The sequence below is a fragment of the Myiozetetes cayanensis genome, unplaced genomic scaffold, assembly GCF_022539395.1.
Source record: "Myiozetetes cayanensis isolate MyiCay16 unplaced genomic scaffold, myiCay2020 scf1, whole genome shotgun sequence".
In the NCBI taxonomy this organism is placed as follows: domain Eukaryota; kingdom Metazoa; phylum Chordata; class Aves; order Passeriformes; family Tyrannidae; genus Myiozetetes; species Myiozetetes cayanensis.
The window spans coordinates 64435365-64456693 of record NW_026086604.1 but is presented as its reverse complement, the minus strand read 5'-3'; the positions used below and the strand labels follow the sequence as shown (position 1 = coordinate 64456693).

Sequence of the window (21329 nt, the reverse complement as noted above, 5' to 3'; positions counted from 1 at the left end):
TATCTCTAAAATTTTAAGACTTTCCTTTAGTCACAGAATGATAGAATCATTGAGGTTGAAAAGGACTTCTAAGATTATCAAGTCCAACTCAACCCAGCACTACCATGTTCACCACTAAAGCATATCCCCAAGTGTCATATCCATGTGCCTTTTGAACACTCCCAGAGTTGGTGATTCCATCACTTCCCTGGGCCACCTATTTCAATGCCTGACCATTCTTTCAGTGAAGAAATTTTTCCTAATATCTAATCTAAACCTCCCCTGGCACAACTTGAGGCCATTACCTCTGGTCCTGTTACTTCTTACATGGGAGAAAGAGACTAAATCAGAGGCTATTACTCCTTTGTGGAATCAAAGTACACTGGCAGATTGTGGATTGAATACCAAAGAACAAGTGATCAGCATTATGTACATCTAAGACACAAAGCTACGCAGAGAGACTCTAAAAACAGAGTGTTATCTGGAATAGGACAAGAATTCCCTGAAGTCTGTAGAGAAATGAAAATATTTGGTCTCAGAATCTCTGAAAAGCCCAAATTAATACGACTGTTTAACATGCGTGAGGAATGCTTAAATTACCAAGGGACTACTTGTAGGCAACATGAAGAAGATACCAAATAAAATACATTATAAACAACAATGGCACCATACAGACTGTGCTGCAGGTAGCCTCTTTGGTCAGTAAAAACTGTGTACTATTTCAGAGACACGTGACCAGGTAACATGGTCTTATTAACAGTTGAGTACTTGGTTGAGTCAGTACACAGTTGAGTCAGAAGCAGCAGCAATGGAGAACCACAGAGAATTTCTTAACAAGAAATGAAAAATAAACACACTGTTCTTTTCTAGTCACTTGTTCTCTTTTTCTTTTAATAAAGGGCTAATGAATCCTTCCAAAGCAAGACAATGTATGTGCAGTTCTTGAGAACAGCAGGTACATACATACTTGTTCTAAGAAAACAAAGAAAGTTGGCACATCTTAATTGTTCTACCTCCTGAGGTATTTTGGTACATACTGATTAGCTTCCTACTAGTATTTACGCAAAATAAGGGCCAAGTCTTTGCACTGCTACCTCTCAGAGACACTGGGTCCTCACTCAGTGTTCTGGAAGACTCTGTGCTCCTCTGGAAAACCATCTGCTGTGTTTTGCCAATCCAACGACCAATCTCTTACTGCTCAAGTACAAATTAACTATGCATGCCCAGGTATAAATTATTTATATTTTAGGAAGCATTGCTAGGAGCAAACAGTCTCTCTAACCTAAAGGAAGGTAAACTTCACTCAAGGAAAAAAAAAAAAAAAAATCTTCACCTAGGAGGCTGCTTTGTAGTTGAACAACCTAAACTGCATTATTTTCCAGTGAGAAAACATGCTGATAAAACTCTTCATTTAAGAAAAGTATGTCATAAATGACAGAAAAATACATGTTTACTTCCAATATAGTCAGCTAAAATCTCATTCTTCAACAATGGCAAGAGGAGGTTTGAGATAAACTAAATTGAATATAGCGTAATTGTATATAATTGTAATTGTAATGGTAATTATTCTTCTTAATTTGAGTCTTTATCAAATGGCTGAGGAAATATTTATAATGTAATTGTTATGCACACTGGCACAATCATAATTCACACTGTAAATACAGGGCATTCTCTAAAGCTTTTCTTAAGAGTCAAGTATAATCAGGGGATTGCAAAACAAAACCAGAAAAAACAATGGAGTGAAAACAGAGTAATGAGTCAACAGTTCATTGGGATAATCTTACAAAGAAGATCATAAAAATGTAATTTATAAAAAGAACCTGTAAAACTGTCACACTCAGTCTCAATGTTGACATTTTTCACCAACGTAGAGTTTCTGCAAACAGGATTATTACTGATGCATCTCATATATGCCAAGGAGGTCTTATTCTCTTAGGATGTTGCTATAAGGCAGTGCTGAAAGGGAGAAGACAAACTTTGAACTTTTCAGTCATAAAGAAATCCTCATTTTAAATGGTAATCAAATTGCCAGGATCAAAAGGATTCAGGGTTTTATCACTCTGTTGACTATATTTTTCCTGCAAACAGGGAGGCAATTGAAATAAAAATATTAAGACAGAATGCTGGAAATAGTACAAGGTAACACTGTCTTCTTGGAAATGCCCAGAGATTGCAAGAAGGCCCAGCAGGGACCTGAGCTTCCAAACCTAATTAGGTCTGTAGATATGTACATTATTAAACAAATAGAGAAAACACGATAGACACTATGCCTCACCGATTATGTTGTTGCCCGAGGTAGCAGATCAAGTTCATCTTTGAGTGTAAGATGCTGTCTAAAAATCTAAGTATATTGAAATTTTAAAAAATCCCATAGATATAAAATACTACTGCTAACTATTTTTTTCCTTCCTTTTAGAATTAGGGTTTATTCAGAAGTAATTTATAAAGGAGATTATCTTTCTTTTACTGTGAAGTTTAGCTTAATGTCATGCAAAGACTGTTAAAAGTATTTTTTTTTCCTTTTTCTCCTGCAAACTGAAACAGATGACAAAGATATTTTCCCCTATGGAAATCTGACAAATAGTAGCATCATTGCTTTATTTTTTTCCTGCAGATCTGTAATGCATATAGTAATTATATCACCATGGGATGTCAAATCACTGTGGTATATGAAGTCATAAAGTCTATGTTCCAGTAAAAATGAAGTTATATTGTGCTTCCCTTCAGGTTTAAGAACCGAATTTCATCCCCTACAATAATGTTGTTCCCTAGAAATTAAACTTCAAAGAATTCTGGTTTTGACTTAGGGAAAAGTGGACAAGAAGCAGGAGACAGTGTCTGGATGTCTATTTATTTTCAGTGGAGCACCAGCAAACACTGTCTGATTTAATGTTGTCTAAAGCTTAGAAGGTAAGTTTTCTAAAAAAACAGATTTCCCAGCTGTAGCAGTTGGTCCCATAAGTTATGTTACTGCAACTTCTGAGCCTTGCCTCACTTGCATTTTAGACATTGTGACTACAACTCCCAAGTCTTTGGATTGTCATGGGCAAGAATTTGGTTGAATTCTGGTTACAGCACTGTGCACCGCTTGGAACACAAAAGCAGGTTCTTACTCCTCTGCTTGTGAGAAGAAAACAGATGTGTTCAATGTTTGGGTTTTGGCCTCTTCCCTAAATGAAAACTTTGAATTTGAGAATTTTTATGTATTTTAGTTTTCAATGGAAACTGAACGAGCACAAGAATAGTGTAAATAATCTCGTATTAACACTTCAAAAAAGCAGTGTATGCCTGGAAATTTAGGAGTTTGAAATTAGGTGATTAATCAGCTATTATTATAGACATAGTTAAGATTCACATTATTTATTCACAAGACAGAATCACTCAAAGACTTTTTGGATCACAAGGAGCCTTAAGACAGTCAAGCCATTAGAGGTTTACAGAGTTGATATGTTGACATTTCCTTTAACATCAAGTTCTTCCAAAGTTTTCTAAACTTTATCTGTAGCTGTAATCAATTGGCACCTCAGCACAGCCCAGAGAAAGGGTAAATAAGAGACATGGCTTCTGGTTTTACCTTCTGTACAGTTAAATCTATAGACATGCTGACAGCAAGGCAGGGCAAATTGTCCAGCAAAATTAGAAATAGTTAGGAATAGAGTATTGTAGCTATTGCTCACCCTCTGATGCAGCACACTGATCAGTCTTGTTTACCAGGTCATTGGCCCAGAAGCTGCTAGGAGAGCCACAACTCAAAGGCAAAGGTTGTAAGATAGGTCTTACACACAGAACCATGAGGAACTGAAAATTAACCTGTCATGAGACATGGAGTCCCACACGTCTGTTACTCTGGGTATTAGCTACAGGCTTAGATCTCCAATAGTCTTGGAAGAAAGAGTTCTGAATGTCAGCTGGAGGAAAAATATTTGTCAAGGCAATATGCTGTGTCCATCCCTATGGCTTAGACATTGTTTGGTCAGTAATTCTATGAAAAAACTCACCAGTGGCATAGACTCCCACTAGTTTTTGTGTATACAGTTTTCCTTTCCATACGTATCATTTGCACCTGGAAAATGTGTTGACAGTGCAATTTGCAGACATGAATATAGTGAGTGAATATTACTCTTCCTCCCCCCTCTTGAGGACACCCACACAAGAGCAAATTTGACAGACTTGTCAAGTACTTTCACATCTTTTGATATGCCACTATAGATTAAAAAAGTATCTGAATGAACCCCACGTGGTATTTAATGATAGTTGGGCTTTCCTCTTTAAATTCTTTATGTACCTGAGAAAAAAAGAATCAGAAATGTTAAATTAATGGATTATTAACCTTTAGCTTGGGAAAGCAGCAGAGATAAGAAAAATTTACTTAAATGAGATGTTCTGCTGAAAACTCCTATGATTGTATACATTTTTAACATTCCTGTGGCCATTCAAACAGCTGAAGGTAGATCTTAGTTATAACTGCTTCATTAACTACAAAATGACTTCAAGATTCATACTCCCATCTTTAGCTCATAATTTAAATAAACCAGGCTAGGATAAGAAATCTTTCTTTATCTTAGACTTACAATTCTGCATTTGAGTTCATCAGACATGAAAGGAGATTAAATGAGAATTTATTCCACACACCATGCATGGGAGACGTATGTGCAAATTTACATTTTATTGCACACAGAAACTGAAATGAAACTCATATTCCCTATACTTTAACTGTAGTTATACTCTAAGTTTGATTTGTCAAATAATTTGTATTTCTGAAAATTTCATGTAGTTGATCTTAAAAGGTGCACATCCCCTGTGGTGTGCGGATTATCACATTAAGGATTTGGTGACAATGTTAATAGCATGCAGGTATTAGAGAAATTTTCAGGGAACACAAAATGAATGTATCTACGTTCCTATACATAGTTCAGATGAAAGAAGATTGTAGGTGTGCTTATGTTGTGGGCATTAATCTTCATATACTTTATTGCATAATAGAAGGATTTACAGAAAATATTTAAGATGTCTGCTACAAACTGGCCCACCAAAAACTTAGGAGACCATGCTCCTTTACCAAGACACGTATAGTACAGTTTGATTAACATTTTGTAAAATCTGAAGACATTCGCATGTGTCTAAACGTCTTCTTGGATGGAGTTAAAATTTTGCATCAGTTCCACTCATAGTGTTTACCTGTGTGCTGTGAACTTACATAAGCAACACAATACAAAGAATACAAACAAGAAAAATTACAAAGGAACTCAACATTCTTGAAAATGCAACATGTTATTAAGACAAAGCTGGTTTCATTATGTCCTATTGTTTAAAACATTCTGCATACCAAGTCCTTTATCAAGTTTTGGCTAACCACACCACAGTATTTAGTCCTCACTAAAATTTAAAATTGCATCTTGCACTTCTATTTGTAAAACTCCTTGTAAATCCCAACAGCTGGTATCAGACAGCAGGAAGAGTTACAGCTGCATGAAGTTGTAACATACAGAAAGTACACTGACATGCAGTCAAAGCTTGCCAGGAGGAATTCTTCCATAGTCATCTGTCTACTGGTAAGTCTACTGTGGTTTCTTGCCTGTGAGTGTCCTTACATATGTTCATATATATATAATGCCAAATTTTTTTTGAAAAATCAGCTAAAGTGCATGGTCCTGCTTGTTTTTGTTTTAATTTAATGATTAAATGCCAAAACTGTAATTCTTACGAACAATTAGAGTGGTTTTCCTGTTCATCACCACTTCTGTAGCAATCTGCCTAGGAAAATCAGCTAGGAAGGTCTATGTAGAGAATCAGTGAGAATTCATGTTTTTTCTTAAATCAATGCAACTGATTAAAATGGCTTATATTTGCCATACAGAACACAATCAAAGGTCTTCTCTTGAGTGCAACAGGAGGTGAATTGGGCCAAAAGGCCTTTACACAGCAGTTCTGTCACTCTCCCCCTTTAAAGAGCTTGTGGTATTCACATTTACTGCACCATGTTTTTGAAAGACTGTGAAAGCTTTTCCTGGGCTTTTGGTGCAACAGAGTACAACCTCTCTGAGGCTACATGTACTGTGCTAGCAAAGGGCCATATTAAAGTAAGTGTCTGATATATAAAACCTTACTTTGAAGGATTTCTGCCACACAGAGGTGAGGATTCGAACTATACTAGAAAAGTGTTACAAATGTTTATCAGTAAAAGATGATTAGAGACAACTTATTCATATATTGGTATTCAGCAGTGAAGGTTTATATTTCTTATATGTACACACATCCTTCCTTTAATTTGATAAAAGCTCATGCAAGGTTTATCTTTCTCAAGACAAATCAGAAAATCTAGAGCTAACTATGATTCTGGCTCTTTATTTTGATACAATCCTCCTAAACTAACCCCCCAGGATGAAACACAGGAAAAATGTATATACACAAAGCTCAAGACCTAAAAAAAAATGACATAACCAACACCCTTCTTTGAGGACTTCAAAGCAGATGCCTTCATTCATACAGTGACAGCAGAAAAAAAAATTGAAAAAAAAAAAAACCAAACAAACCAAACAAACCAACGAGTTTCTTTTGTAGGAAGGGTTAACTGGGTTCCTGTTACTTAGAATCAATTTATCGATTTGCCCAAGGGGACAGACCATGCTAAATCTGTCATTGACAAAAGCAGCACACCATTTTTCTCACTTAAACGGGTCACATATTAGCTATGTAGCTAACTTAAGATCAACCAAGACACCTCTAATTTAGAGCAAAACTGAGTGATAAGAAGAGTTAGATTCATAACAATCACTTTTTAGCAGTGGATGTTATGGAGAAAATCCATGCAATCTATATTGCTGAACTTACAGACTGTTGACATCAGCAATAATTAAAAAAGAAAGAAAGGGGGTCACTTCAGAGTACTACCTGAAAACATAAATGCAAAATGTCTGCCATAAAGTATGAAATAGGAAATACAAGTCTTTCATCATATTTCTGCTGTAACTCTGAAACATTTTATCATAGAATTCACCAAAAATAAAGCTATTACAATCATTTGACACAGTTATTAAGCCATAGCAGATGTCATTTGATAACATAAATGCCTAGATATTAAAAAAGTAGATTATAATAATGCTAGAGAATCCCTCTGAATTTTTTAATTGAACATGAACAGACTGAAATGTGACAGCCAAGTGTTTAATCAAATCTCTGTATTTTCTGTCTTGGAAACCGTTGTTTATATGTAAAAGTCAAGAAAGACTGTAAAACCTTTTTTTCTCAAGAGCATCAATATTTTCCTTTTTCTTCTAAATTAAATCTGTTTGAGAAGCCTGTAAATGCTTCTTTCGTGGGTTCCCAAGAGCACAACTTCCAGATGCACTCTTGCATATATTAGACTAGTAAGAAGATTGAAATAAACCAACAAACAAAACCCCACAAAAAACCCAAAACAAACCCATGGTTGTACTTGTAATCTTCAAATACAAGTCTGAGTGGTGTCATCTAAACATTTAAACTACCCTGTTTCAATTTATCTCTTTTTTATCACTAGGAAACAAATGTTCACTAAACTTTTTAAACAAGGAGCCTCTCTGTACCTTAGCTATAAATAAACTATTAAATAGCACTGGTATCAAATAAGAAGTCCCATAATATTAGTCATTAAATTTAAGATAGTTTTGTGAATCTTTTACTACTAACAGAGAAACCTTTATGGCATTTCAGCTTTCTTTCTTGCATTCTGATGTTATTTAGACTGCAAAAACATATCCTTTTCTTAAATAAGACTTATCTCTGATGATACGGACAAGAATAAGTTTAATCAAGAATACCTTTCATAAATGGTTTTAGAAGCATAATTCTGAGTGGAAGGAATTCAGTGGACTAGAAAAAAGTCCAGTGTAGATGAAGATCTCTTTCAGAAGATCAAATCTATGATTGCCATGTGATATAAAGGGATGTCTTGATCTCCTTTGGTGAAGCCTTTATGGTAAGTTAATGGATCTCAAGGGATTCATGCACAACAGGCTAAACCCCCCTGATTTTTAGTCCCTTCTCCCTGGAATGGGCAAATAAAAGCAAGAATTATTAAAATCAGCTCAAGATATTATAGCGTATTAGTACATTATATTAAGGGAGATGCTTCGTCATTTGTGGTCAGGCATTTCCTGACATAACCTCAGTATGACTTTCCATTAGAGGAGAATACTTTTTCATTGTATAATGATCATTTGCATTAAGGACAAAATGTTAAAGGAAATTACCTAGTCCATTTTGGAATAACTAAATTTGGATGACATTCAGACAGTAATTTTCATTGCCAGGTACCTTACCATGAGTCCCTCTGCCCACTGTCCATGAAAAAATAAATAAACAAAATCCACAGAAGTAGTGGGAGGACAGGATCTGCTGAGAGAAGAAAGTATTTCCTAAAAGTTTTGCTTCCAGAAGGATCCACATAGAAATACAGCACTGCAATTAGCATAAACTTATCTACTTGAAGTACAAGCTGAAGTCCCTGCTAAAGCTTGAGAAGCTTCTGACACTGACTTAAATATGTATGCTTCAGTCCTTTTCTGAATTGGAGATCAGATTCTCCTCCCCACCACTTTCACTGCTGTGCACTACTCCTTTGAAAACCTAACACAGTATTCTCTCCTAAGTCTAAGAGTTGAAATGACAAAACTGTTGAAACTGAGAAGGTTCAAAATGCAGCGTTTGAGCATCCAGACAACCTTGCTCCCAGTATGTCCCAGTGTGTCCCAGTGTGTCCCTGGAGAGGCACCCACAGCATGCCATAGAGCTGCACTTGCAAAGACACCAGCTGCCCATCAGCCCTAGTAAATCCTTCTAGCAAATGGATTGATGTGGGGTTAACATTCTTGGTTGTTTTGCTCTACTTGGCAACCAAGAGGGACATAGGGGATTAAGCTGTCATTCATATATGAGAAATTAAACTTCATCTTCACAGGTGTGAACATGCAAGCCTGTGAGTCTTGAATCCACACGAGGACCCAAGTGTCTCATTCTGCGGTGCGAAGTCCATCCAGCTGTCAGGAGGACATCCAGCTGTCAGGGTGGTATGGCAGCCATGCACAGCAGTATCCTGCAGTTTGGACTCATTTACTCAAAAAAACAGAAAATCTGTGGAAACCACAGATTGCAATGGCTGCTTTGGAGCCTACTGTTGCAGCATCCATGCAGAGGAGATGCAAGAAGCTTTGATACATGCTCACAGGAACGGTCCTGATCCAAAACTCACGACAGCTTTCAATGAGCCATCACTACTCATTTGCAGGTCAGAGACACATGAAGAGGCAGAGACCTTGAGCCATATTTAACTTATTTCCCCGCCTGCTCCTAATGTCCCCATCCTTCCTGAAGGACCTCCCCTCATGTGGATGAGGCATACCTGACTCTCTCCACGCAGAGCTGCCACCCTCACAGAAGCAACCTCACATCACTCTATCTGGGGCTTGGCGCTGCCACCCTTACTGATGTTGTTTCAACTTTTCCTCCATTCTTGCCATTTCCATTCTGCTTTTTCTTATTTCTATTAGTTCATGCCTTTCTCGTGCTTACATTATCCCATGCTTTTACAAAAATCTCCAAGTGGAAAATATAAACACCTTGTCACGGTCACTTCCTGCCCTGACGACCTTCTTACAACTCTTTCCGCTGCTTGAGCAGCAGAGCTACTAGAGAACAAGGAAGGAGCATGGAAACACCTCTCCACCCCAGCACCCCCAACCTCCTTTCCCAGCGCTCCCCAAAAGGTTAGAGAGAGCCCTCCTCCTGGGGAAGGAGGGAAGATGTGAGAAGGATTCTTCCTTTTTGGGAGGTTCTGATGACAGAATAAGGATATGCTCTGTGCAGGACCAGGTCTGGAGGCAGCACGTGTTGCTTTCTGCACATCTCAGGCTGTATCATGGAAAACCAGATCAAACTCACTCCAAAGGAGCCAATAAAGCTTCAGCAGCCAACTCAGAACAATTTCAGCATTGCTGTGGAGGCTATTTAAAACACATACACACACATGCCAGAAGATTCAGAGCACACTAAAACTAGGTTAAAATAATGTTAAATATCTAAATTGACCCCCTGATACTAGTTACAGCTCTTCCATATGCCTGCCTTAGCTCATGCTTTTGTTTCAAAGACTTCAGGAGTCAAACAAAGAGCATTATACTAATTATATACGATGCCATAGAGTATTTACAGCAATTCCTGTTACTAAGAACTGCCTGAGGTAAAATGAGAGAGTAAAAGCTTTAAGTCCAGCGCTTTCAAGTAAATCAATCCCCTAACATTAACTGAACAGGACTTGCATATTGTAAATATAGTCTGGGTCAAAAAGCCAGTCTCACCCTTTTATATCCAATATCAAGATACTCTAAACACATAGTACAAATGGTAAAGAATAAAATGTGATTTTTATGCCAAACAAGTTACCATTATTTTTCCTCATATGTCAAACAGGTTAGTCGATCACAGATGTAAAATTTACAAAGCACAATTAAAAATGTGCCATAAATTTCTCAGCAGAGGACCAATTCTGTAGAATCACAGTAGCTGGTGCTAGAAATTCAAAAGGCCTTTTAGAGAAGTTTTAGGGAAAAGGCTGGGAAAAGGTTTGATTCTGAACTTGAGCACAAGAACCCCCTTGGGTAAAACTATGTCATGACAGCTTTTTAGCCACAATGACTGCAAAGATACATCCTGGTTCAAGCAAAATTCTTACTCTATTTGATCAAAGGCAAAATAAAATCTTGGTATAAATCAAATCTTTATTTTATACCAAGAAATAATCCCTTTCTTTCTTGTTAGCATCTCAAACACTTTATATTTTAAGAAAAATGCATTTTACAATGAGATTCACATTTCTCTTTTTACAAAATGAATGCATTGTAGCTCTCTCGAAGTTTATAAGGTTTTTAAGGTTTATTTAATAAATCAATATTTTGGTTCCAGCCATATACTAAGATGGAGTTTCCTAACAATACAGACTGGTGCTTGATGTGATTTACATGAGCCTCTCTGCACTGGGCATGTGGCTAACATTAGGCTCATGATTACTACTGGCTTTCAATGAAACTTGGACAATCAAAGAAGAAACATGGTTAGTTTGGTTCCTACTTCCAAGTAAAAGAATTCAAAGTACAGTTAAAAAATTCTTTGCATTTCTATTTTTTAATAATTTCATTTTGCTGAACATTTCAAAAAAGCATGCAAGATCCACTGCCTCTCCTACCTGAGGAAAACATCTCCCTCTGTATTTATTTCCATACTGCAGATTGCAGTGTAGCACAAAGACACTCCAGGAGTGTACAAATGAATAGAGGTGGAGTTGGCTGACTAACAGAAACCACCTCTGCCAATTGCCTCTTCGAAGTTTTACCTGTATTGTTGCTTCTCTTCAGGTGACTGCCCACTAATCCAAGTTAGCAAAAGGGTTTTTTAAGTGTCTGGTTGCACTCTACAAGCATTTATCAGAGGCACTGCTTCCAGTTTATCCCAGAGTCAGCATTTAAGGTGAATCCCACGGTGAATCAAGATCAAAAGTGATACCCTCAGGATACTGTTTGGGTCTCTGATGTACAATTTTCAGTTTATTATGACTATGCTGAGTTTTTGGGGCATTGAACAACTTCAGTACTAAAAATAAAAAGCTTTCTTTTGCATCAAACACTAAAGAAGCTGGCTGAGTGGTAGAAAAACATAGCAAATGTCAACTGCCACCTTGGATGTGTTGAGAGGTAACAAAACAGAGTGCATGAAGCTTTCCAGCTGAAACTTCCACTTCAACAGAGAAGGAAAAGAATAATGGGTTACTTGAACCTTCTTATAGTTACTCAGAAATGAAAAAAAGCCCCATTTTATTTTTTCACAGCTCTTGTTTTGAAAAACAGTTGTAAAAGTTCTCAGAGTTAAGTTTTATCAGTTAAATGAAAGTTATATAAGTTAAATGAAAGGACTTTGTCTGCCTTTCAGACAGGAAGAGCAACTGTGTAGCAGTCCTACACAGTCCTCCTCAACGACCTCTGGCCTCTCATCTCTGCAGGATGCAGGGGCACTGGGGACTGAAGGGAAGGAGGAGATTTGTTCGCCCTGTTCAAGCTTACAAGTTCCTGTCAGTGGCTGCAACAGGTCTGTAAGGCACAGAAGGCAGTCTCATGGTGCAAACACTAACTAGAAATTAAATGAAGACCCCTGTCACTTCCCGAATATCTAATCTGAAAGTCATCACTGCTGTTTGAAAGGGTGTTTGTTCAGGAATTTTACAGATTTGGAAATTCCCCCATAAGTGGCCCTGTTCGGAGATCTCTAAATATCACAAACACATGGAAGCCGCATAACAAAATGCCTGAAAAAATGTAATAGTAGACAGGTTAATATTTAAGTCCACTTACGACATTAAAGTAATCACAGACACACAGAGTCCTTGTGTGTGAAGCCAATGGATACATGCTAGACTACTGGGTGAGCTTTTACATAAAGCCTGTGATTTTACTTAAAGACTGTGCTCTTCTAAACACAGTTCAGACCCTATGTGGTTTCTCAGAGCTATGAAGAGCTTCTATGGAATAAGCCAGCACCTGTCACTATATTCTGTCTTTCTTTCTATGCTGACAGAAACAGTCAATCATGCTAAATAGACAACTTCAAGCAAAGATCAGCTTTTTTGCCAAAGGATTCTTGAGCTGCTCCATATTCATTATCCAGCCTCAGGATTTTGTCTCAACACTCAATTTTGTTTTGGGATCCTAGTATTCATCCTTACCTTTCTGCCTCCATTTCTCACTCCTTCCTCCCCTTCCCTTCCCAGCACCATGCACAAACTCAGCATGCAACTGAGAATCCAAACCATGTCACTATAGACATACCTGCACAAGCATGTGCAGGGTTGTACCAGTGATTTCTAGCTACAGCATCAAGAATAAAGAAACCTGCCTTGGTTAAGTACAGTGCACGTAGATTAAAAAAGTGTGGGCTTCAGAACTGTCAAATCATTCAAGAAGCAGAGGCAAGAGCCACTAAACCTCCTCAGGGACAAAATAGTGCCATCTGGATTTCCACAGCTTTTGAAAATACATTTGGAAATGAAAAACATAACAACTAATGCACTAGATATTTCACACTGGTAGACTAAGATGCAGATATCCAATTTACAGATAACACAACAGCTCCTTTTCCCTTAGTCATAAATTCTGGGATGATCAGATTCTGAAGAGTTCTCAAAGACACAAAAGAAAAATAGGGCAGATGATGAATATTTTATCATTGAATTCTTGCTATACATAATCATATTATTTTATTATCTCATGCTGTGCAGAAAAAAAAACATTGGAAATGAGGCTAGATTTGTGAATGATAATAATAACTTGTCAAGCTGCTTGATATAAGGATGAAAATATAATAAACATGATTTTAAAAGTTGGGATAGGAAGACTGGCTACTGACATGAAATGGGAAAATGTTGAAGTGATTTAAGAGTAATAAAGAAATGTAAAAAAGGGACTGTGATACAATAATTTATATAGCAAAAGCAACAAAATAAAGTACAAGAAACACTAGCAAAAGCTGTATCCATTAAGAAAAAAGGTAACCATTCTGACATCCTGAGAAATAAAGATGAATAAACAACCTCTCGTTACATATCTCCCCTCAAGCTTCACCTTGACTTAGAAAAAGCTGTTTCCTTAGTACATTGCTCTTAGATTATGTGTGAATGGGAAATACCTTCTGCTAATGGTACTCAGATACACATATTCAAATCCACTTTTCCAATGACATTCGCTAGAATTCAAGTTTCTTATGAATTACCACATGAAATAACATGTTTCAGTGTATTCAATCTGAGTGGTTATCACAGAGTGTAAACAAGATTTAAAAAAAAAAAAAAGAATAAAACCTTTTGGAATCACAAAGAAATGCTTGAAGAGAGAATGCAGATGGAGCTCAGCAGAGCTGCACAAAATCATTTACAGAGGCTGGAAAGGACCCCTGGGAATCTCAAATCCCACTTCCTGCCTAAAGCATGTCCAGCTGGAGTAGGTTGCTCAGGTTCCTCTTCAGTTGTGTTTGAATACTTCCAAGGATGGAGGGTCCTTACTCCAATTTGACAAGGATAAAACCTGACTAGAGTTGCTGTTTGTATGAGAAATAATGATCCAGGTGTTTCAGTCGCTAGCAAAGAAATGGAAACATGGCCCTCAGATAAGGTATTAGCTTTGGCCACGGTGATCTGGCATTTCATTTGAAGTGTAGTAGTCCTGTTCCTAACTTCTCTGTCTCTATATTTTATTACCAGAAAAACACTTGAAAAAACATAATAAGGCAAACCCATAGCAGCTGAAAGAAAAAATATTGGATGATATAGCTTGGAGTACATTGACTGAGAATGTCAATGCAACATGTTTATTTTTTTCAAGAAAGTTAAAAAAAAAGGTCATTCCTTACCTATCTTTGAAAACTTCAAGCCTCTCCAGTTCTCTATGGATTAGGGACAGCATTGGTGATGCTCTAAACATGAACTTTTAAATATTAGGTTTTCAAATAACAACCAAAGGATTAGATGAGGCCAAATATAAATATTGACCTATGAACAATGACTCAGACTGCCTAAGTGACACTTAGGTGTCTAACACGAACTAGTATCCAGCTGTCAGATATGATTATTTTAGTTAGTATCCCTCATATCAAGATGAGACACTCTGTACCCTGCCTGATTTAGAAATCAAATTCTTTTGTTTATAACTCTGTAGTAGAAGAAGGTTAAAGTAGGCCCTTCTTGTAACTCAGCAAAAAAATGCCCTTAAAGCAGTATGAGCCTCAAATACCTGAAAGGTTTATAATTGATCAACCTCTGAGAACTTTTAAAAAAGATACCAGAATACCCTTCAATGTTCCCAAATACCTTTCCCCTGTTAATTAAAAAAAGTATAACAGCAGAATTCAGATCTAAACCACATTTCAGATATTTTTATCTGCTATGCAATCTTAGGAGTTGTATATCACTTTTCTATAGAAAAGCTGCTCATAAGTTAGAGCTACCCAGGTCAAATTAAAGCTGTTTTTCTCCTCGGCGTGTAGGTAATGCAGGAGGACCCTGGGATCCCATGATTTCTGTGCTCCTTCATCCTGACTTTCGGTGAGTGCTACACTTCAAAGCCTTTTTGGTTTGAAAGATCAGAGACAGAGGGCAGAATGTCAATGTTTCTCTGTTGTTTTTATTTCAAAATTAAAATATTAACTGGACATCCTCTGCAATTCTGCAATTCTGAATCAATGCATGGCCTTCATATGGCAAGAGCCACCTGAACATGGCCAGCCTCTGCATTTACCAGTCCAGAACCAAAACACCACAGCAGCATTAAGAGCACACACCTAGAGGAGGTGCAAACACGTGAAGTATCGTTTTTCATTAAATATGCAGTGAAAGGTCAGACATTTACATCATGGGAGATGCAGGACATTGTGCTTCTGAATACACATCCATAAACAATTGAAAGGAGATATTTTATACAAATATATATTTGTGCATACATATATATAAATACAAACATATATTAATTTAATATGTATAAATTTGTAGTGTTATATATATGTGTATATGCAATACTTGTTTCAGTACTATGGATTAAAGGTCTGGAAGGAAGAGGGGCCCAAGAGAGCTGATTAAGATTCAAGGATCACTTATTCCAAGCCTAGAAGGGATGCATCTCAACAAAGAGGAAGTCAGATAAAAATGCCAGGAGACCTGCATGGATGAACAAAGAGCCTCTGGACAAACTCAAACATACAAAGGAAGCCTACAGGGGCTGCAGGCAAGAACAGGTAGCCTGGAAGGAACACAGAGAGATTGTCTGAACTGCTAGGGATCAGGTTAGGAAAGCCAAAACTCTGATAGAATTAAATCTGGAAAGGGACATCAAAGGCAACAGGAAAAGTTGTAGGTACACCAGTAGTAAAAGGAAGACTAGGGAAAATGTAGGCCCTCTCCAGAAGGAAACGGGACATCTGGTTACTCTGCATATGGAGAAGGCTGAAGTACTCGATGACTTTTTTGCCTCTGTCTTCACCAGCAAGTGCTCCAGCCACACAACGGAAGTCACAGACAGGAAAGGCAGGGACCATGGTAGGAAATGATCAGGTTTGAGACCATCTAAGGAACCTGAAGGTGCACAAGTCCATGGGACCTGACAAGATGCATCTGTGGGTCCTCAGGGAACTAGCTAAGATGCTTTCTTTTGTATTTGAGAAGTCATAGCAGTTCGGAGAAGCTCTCACTGAATGGAACCCTCATTTTTAAAAAGGGAAAAAAAGACCTGGGGAAATACAAACTGGTCAGTCTCACCTTGGTGTCCAGAAAGATCATGGAGCAGATTCTCCTGGAAATTATGTGCAGTTGACACACTAAAGGGAAGGGATTCCATCCAGAGGGACTTTGACAGATTTGAGAGTTGGTGCCTTGCAGACCTCATGAAGTTCAACAAGGACAAGTAAAAGGTCATGCACGTGGGTCAGGGCAATCCCAAATACAAATACAGGTGGTGAAGAAAGGATTTAGAGCAGCCCTGGAGAGAAGAATTTGGACATGTTGGTTGACAAGAAGCTCAACATGACCTGGCAATGTGTGCCTGAAGCTCAGAAAGCCAACCATGTCCTCAGTTTCATCAAAAAGAGAATGGCCAGAAGGTCAAAGGAGGTGGTTCTTCCCCTCTACTTCACTCTCATGAGACCCTACCTGGAGTAATGCATCCAGCTGTGGGGCCCCCAACATGGGAAGTTCGTGGAGCATTCAAGTGAGTCCAGAAGAGGGTTATGAAGGTGTTCAGAGGGTTCCAGTACCTCTCCTACAAAGACAGTCTGAAAGAGTTGTGGTTGTTTATCCTGGAGAAGAGAAGGCTCAGGGGAGAACTTACAGCAGCCTAACAGTACCTGAAGGAGGCCCATAAGAGAACTGCAGAGGGAATTTTTGACAAGAGCATGCAGTGACAGGACTAGAAGAAATGGCTTCAAACTGAAAGAGGACAGGTTTAGATTAAATGTAAGGAAGAATTTTTTTACTGCAATGGTGCACTGGAAAAGGCTGCCCAGAGAAGCTGTAGATGCCCCATCCCTGCAAGTGTTCAAGGCCAGGTTGGATGGGGCTCGGAGTAACCTGATCAAGTGAAAGATGTCCCTGCCCGTGGTAGGGATTTGGAACTAGGTGGTCTTTCAAGTCCCTTCAAATCCAAACTGTTCTATGATTAAATGCCAATCACTAGCATTTTTTTTTTGTGCAAATGTGAGACAGGAAGGAAGACCCTTGACTGCATTTATATAAGTTGTTGCTGGCATGAAGGAGAGAGGTGGAGAGAGGCAGACAAACCAAATATCACTATGAGTGGCACTTCATGGTGTTAAGGGACTGGGGAAACTAATCCATTGCCCTGCATTTCCTTATGTATGTATGTTTGACCTCCTGTAGGGTGTCCTTTATTTTCTGTAGGAGAGCTTCACAGTTTCTTCAAAACCCCATTCAGGGAATAAGAGCACCACAAATGTTTGTTATAGACAACAACACTGCACGTGTTATTCTGATAATGTTTCTCTTGAGAGTAAAGCATGCCACTTTTCCAGGGAAATAAATAGTCCTTACCTTGCAGTTTCACTGAGGGTCGTTACACTCTATGATCAACCTTGGCCTGGCTGCTTTGGGTGCAGAGTTTCAAAAACAAATCAAGTTTCCACTGAGGGGCCTTAAATACAAACTAAAAAATGCATGGACTTACCCTTATGTCACTGTATGAAGCCTTATATTTTTACAAGTTGTAACAAACTAGATCAGGAGAGGAAGGCAGATGTTTCAGATGATGTTCTTTAGACAGGAAAGAAGAATACTAAGACAAACTGAATGAGATGTGAAATACCTATCCAACTGCATAAAAAGCACAGATGTCACAGTCCAGTGCATACACTAAGCCTAAGATTTTTGTCTGATGCAAACAGTATCAGCAAAAAAACCTGTTTTGTTAAACAAAGCCTTACCTTTCTGATATTGATTTCCTTGGGAAATAAAAATCTTCTCCTGCGAGGTAGGCAGCTGCAGTTCCACCTCCAAAATAGGTTTTCCTCAAGAGGGGAGCAATCCGGTTGTTTACCAATAATGCTCCTAAACCAGTTGGGAAACCAAAGATTTTATAGAATGAGATGGGGATAAAGTCAGCTTGATGAACTCCCAGGTCTAATGGAGAACTGCTCACGTATGAAGCTGCATCGAGTAGAACAAACCACTTCCCTGGTGCTTTGATGGGGCAGAGTTTTCCAGATTTTACGTCCTGTATCCATGAAAGGGGATATTTGGTACCAGAAAAATTGCTCTGAGCTGGGTAAGAGAAAAGATGAGGTGTCATGCAGTTTTGTTCTTCAGCTGGTAACCTGCTTTCTGCTAACAAGACTTCTTGTGGTGTTACTGGAACAGACAAGACATTCATTGAGGCAGTTATTCCCCTCATACCCACCACAGATGTGTGGCTGTCAGTTAAGTAACAAAATCGACTGCTGGGTTGCTTTGTGCCTTCAGGTATCCAAGGGAATGATTCTGCTACCAGTTTAAGCGCAGCTGTGCATCCAGATGTGAAAATGATGGTGTAATCTTCAGCAGTAGTGTGAAAGTGTTGCAATATTCTGAAAAATGAAAAAAGAAAAAGATCCATTTATTTTCTGATTTTTCTCTTTTATTGCTGTGTGATATATTTTGGTTTTCCTCAGCATAAATTCTTCTACTCTGACACGCAACATGAACAGAAGTAGACAGGTTTTGTCAAATAGCACAATAAACTTCAAAAGGAGAACCCAAATAATTTTGTCCATGAGAGAGACTTGTTCTATTTGCAAACTATTGGGGGTTTCTGTTTAACAAGTATTTAGATCTGACAGAATATGTTTCAGTTAAAATAACCTACTTAAATAGTGGGCATCCAAATTAAGGGTCACAGTATTCAACTGGGAAACTTTAGCATACAGTTTTGCTCCTTGCTTATATTATTAACAATAGAAAAGGAAGGCAGCAAGGAGCAACATAGGCTTTCCATGTGCCTTATGCACTTAAGGCTGTAATCTCTGTAGTCCACAAAGATAGCTTAAGCCAGAAGCAGTCTAATGTCTTCCAATGAGCCAGACTATGAAAAGCAAACTGGTCTCTTGAGCCATGTCGGCTTGTTGGCTCTAAACTACCTTTTGTGAACACCATTTAATGCACCTTTTGGTACCCATGCTAGCTTGTGCACCTATTAGTGTTTTGCAGTGTGCAAAATGGGTCTTTTCAGAGGCTGAGGAATAGCTTCAATTCAATCACCTTTCTTACATTTTTTCACCTGATGAACTTTCTCTGAATTAACATTTATAAAACAGGAAATGTAACAAACATCTGAGAGACATCATCTTCAGTGCACAGAGCAGAGCAAACAAAATTGAACCAGAGCATACATGTTGCAGCTCAGAAATCCCCTCCAAGCAGCTGGCATTCTGATCTGTGTAATTCCAAGGTACAGACCAGCATTTGGAGAGTCTGTGAACACTGGTTCCCAAAGTGTAGCATTAAAAGTTTGCATGTTTTGTATAACAGGTTATTCCCTTACTAGAACAGACAGAAAATGAAGACACAGGTTCATTTAAACGTAAGTTGTACAAAAGGTTATGTGACAAATTCAAGCTAAGAATCCTGAAACATAAGACAGCAGTGAAATTCCTTATAATTTTAGAGATTTTAAGACATTTTAAAATTTTCAGACTGTGTCCAGTCTGAAACACAAATGCTACAGGCAAAGGCTGTCAGAGCTGGGTGGTGGGTGTGGTAGTCAAATACTAAACACTAGAAAAGAAACAACTGCAATGACTTTGACACTTTGCACTAAAAAAACACCCTGCAAAGGCCTGCTGAAATTATATTATTAGTACTTTTCTTGGTTGAAGAAGACTGTTATAGTTCTGGGAAGTACAGGATGCAACAGATGGATTCCAAGGCCCACACTGATTTTCTTCAGAACTTGTACTTTTGAAAACTGATGCAAATGTTATTTTATGTCTTCTGGAAATGAAGAAAAAATTGCAGCTTTGACGAAGGAGCAGGTCATGGATTTAGGCTTTAGACATTCTGAGAAACTATTTGAAAGAATTCATAAGGATCTTTCTGAAATAGATCTGCCAGGGGACAGTTGCTGCAAGCATTCACAGCTCCAGACATAACTTTTAAAGACTGCGTTCACAAAAACCAAAGTTTTCCACTAGACTTTAGAAACCCTCTTAGGGATAAAGACAGGAATGATCACAGAAGTTTTGGCATCGGGTACTGAACTTGCCAGCCTGCCCTATTCGTCCCTGTGACTTGCTCTCTCTGTGGTCACTGAATCACTACCCCTTTCCCTGCAGCGAGCTGTACAGCCTTTCCCTCCACCACCTGAATTACAGCTTGAAGCATGAGTATGTGTCATATGGGACACCTGACTAAAGGAATCTGAAACACTCAACCCAGGCAGTGGCCTCTGTTGAAGACAAGATAGCTGTAGGGTTACCACTCTGAACCCTGCCTTGAATTTCAGTCCTGATATCATTCAGCCTTTCTTATTCGGTCTTTGCATTCACCTAGATACAGGTAAGGTGGAAAGCAGAGAAAGCAAGAGTCCTAATTTCTTCTTCAAGGAGAGCAGGAGAGCTTTTGTTTCTAGGGGAAAGGAATGATGGAAAGTAGGTTATTATGGAGGTTGGGTCTTTGTGATTATGGACATAATTTTGTATGTATTATATGATGTGACTTATTTTTGTATGCTCCACAGTCATACACTGATATAAACAAAATTACAAAAAAGTTGTGCAATTTCAAGAAAAATGAACAACAACAATAAGATATCCAACTTTCTATGTGTTTATCTCTGTGAGTACTAGGGTAAGTTATGTATTCACATGTATATGCACACATATAATACCTTTCCAGTTAAAAAACTTGGTGATAGGGGCAAATTCTTAATACTCTACATGTTTTCATAGGAGCGAGCTGACAGGAGCAGTAACAAAAAGTACACTGAAGACTATTATCAAGTCTGCTCCTCTTTTACTCTCTACGACTTCTCCGCTCTCCTCCCCAGTCAGACTCCTTGTGCCACACAGGCTCAGTGGGAGGTGAGTCACACCTAGGTAAAATGCCAGATTTTGCTCAAGAATAACAACCTGCAGTTCTCCATAGGAATTATACACAAAAAGACACTGTAAACTGAATACAGACGAGATGCAGGAATGGTGGAATGGAATTTAATAATGGGATGCTGTTGCCCAACCATGAATATGAGAGCGAGTGAGTACTTACATCAAACATTTTCAGTTTTACAAGACAATAAATACTA

At 38.2% G+C, this 21329-nt stretch overlaps 1 protein-coding gene across 4 annotated transcripts in view; it reads right to left on the bottom strand.

Annotated features, from left to right (window-relative positions):
• The window catches only part of MOCOS (molybdenum cofactor sulfurase), a 214560-nt gene that overhangs the window by 111123 nt on the left and 82108 nt on the right, over nt 1-21329 (bottom strand). For all 4 annotated transcript variants that reach the window (XR_007630146.1, XR_007630147.1, XM_050326370.1 and 1 more), the window contains exon 4: nt 17980-18618. Coding sequence is in view for 2 of the 4 variants with exons in the window: in XM_050326370.1 (XP_050182327.1) it covers nt 17980-18618 (639 nt within the window). In the remaining 2 variants the exon portion in view is untranslated. The remainder of the gene's footprint in view (nt 1-17979; nt 18619-21329) is intronic.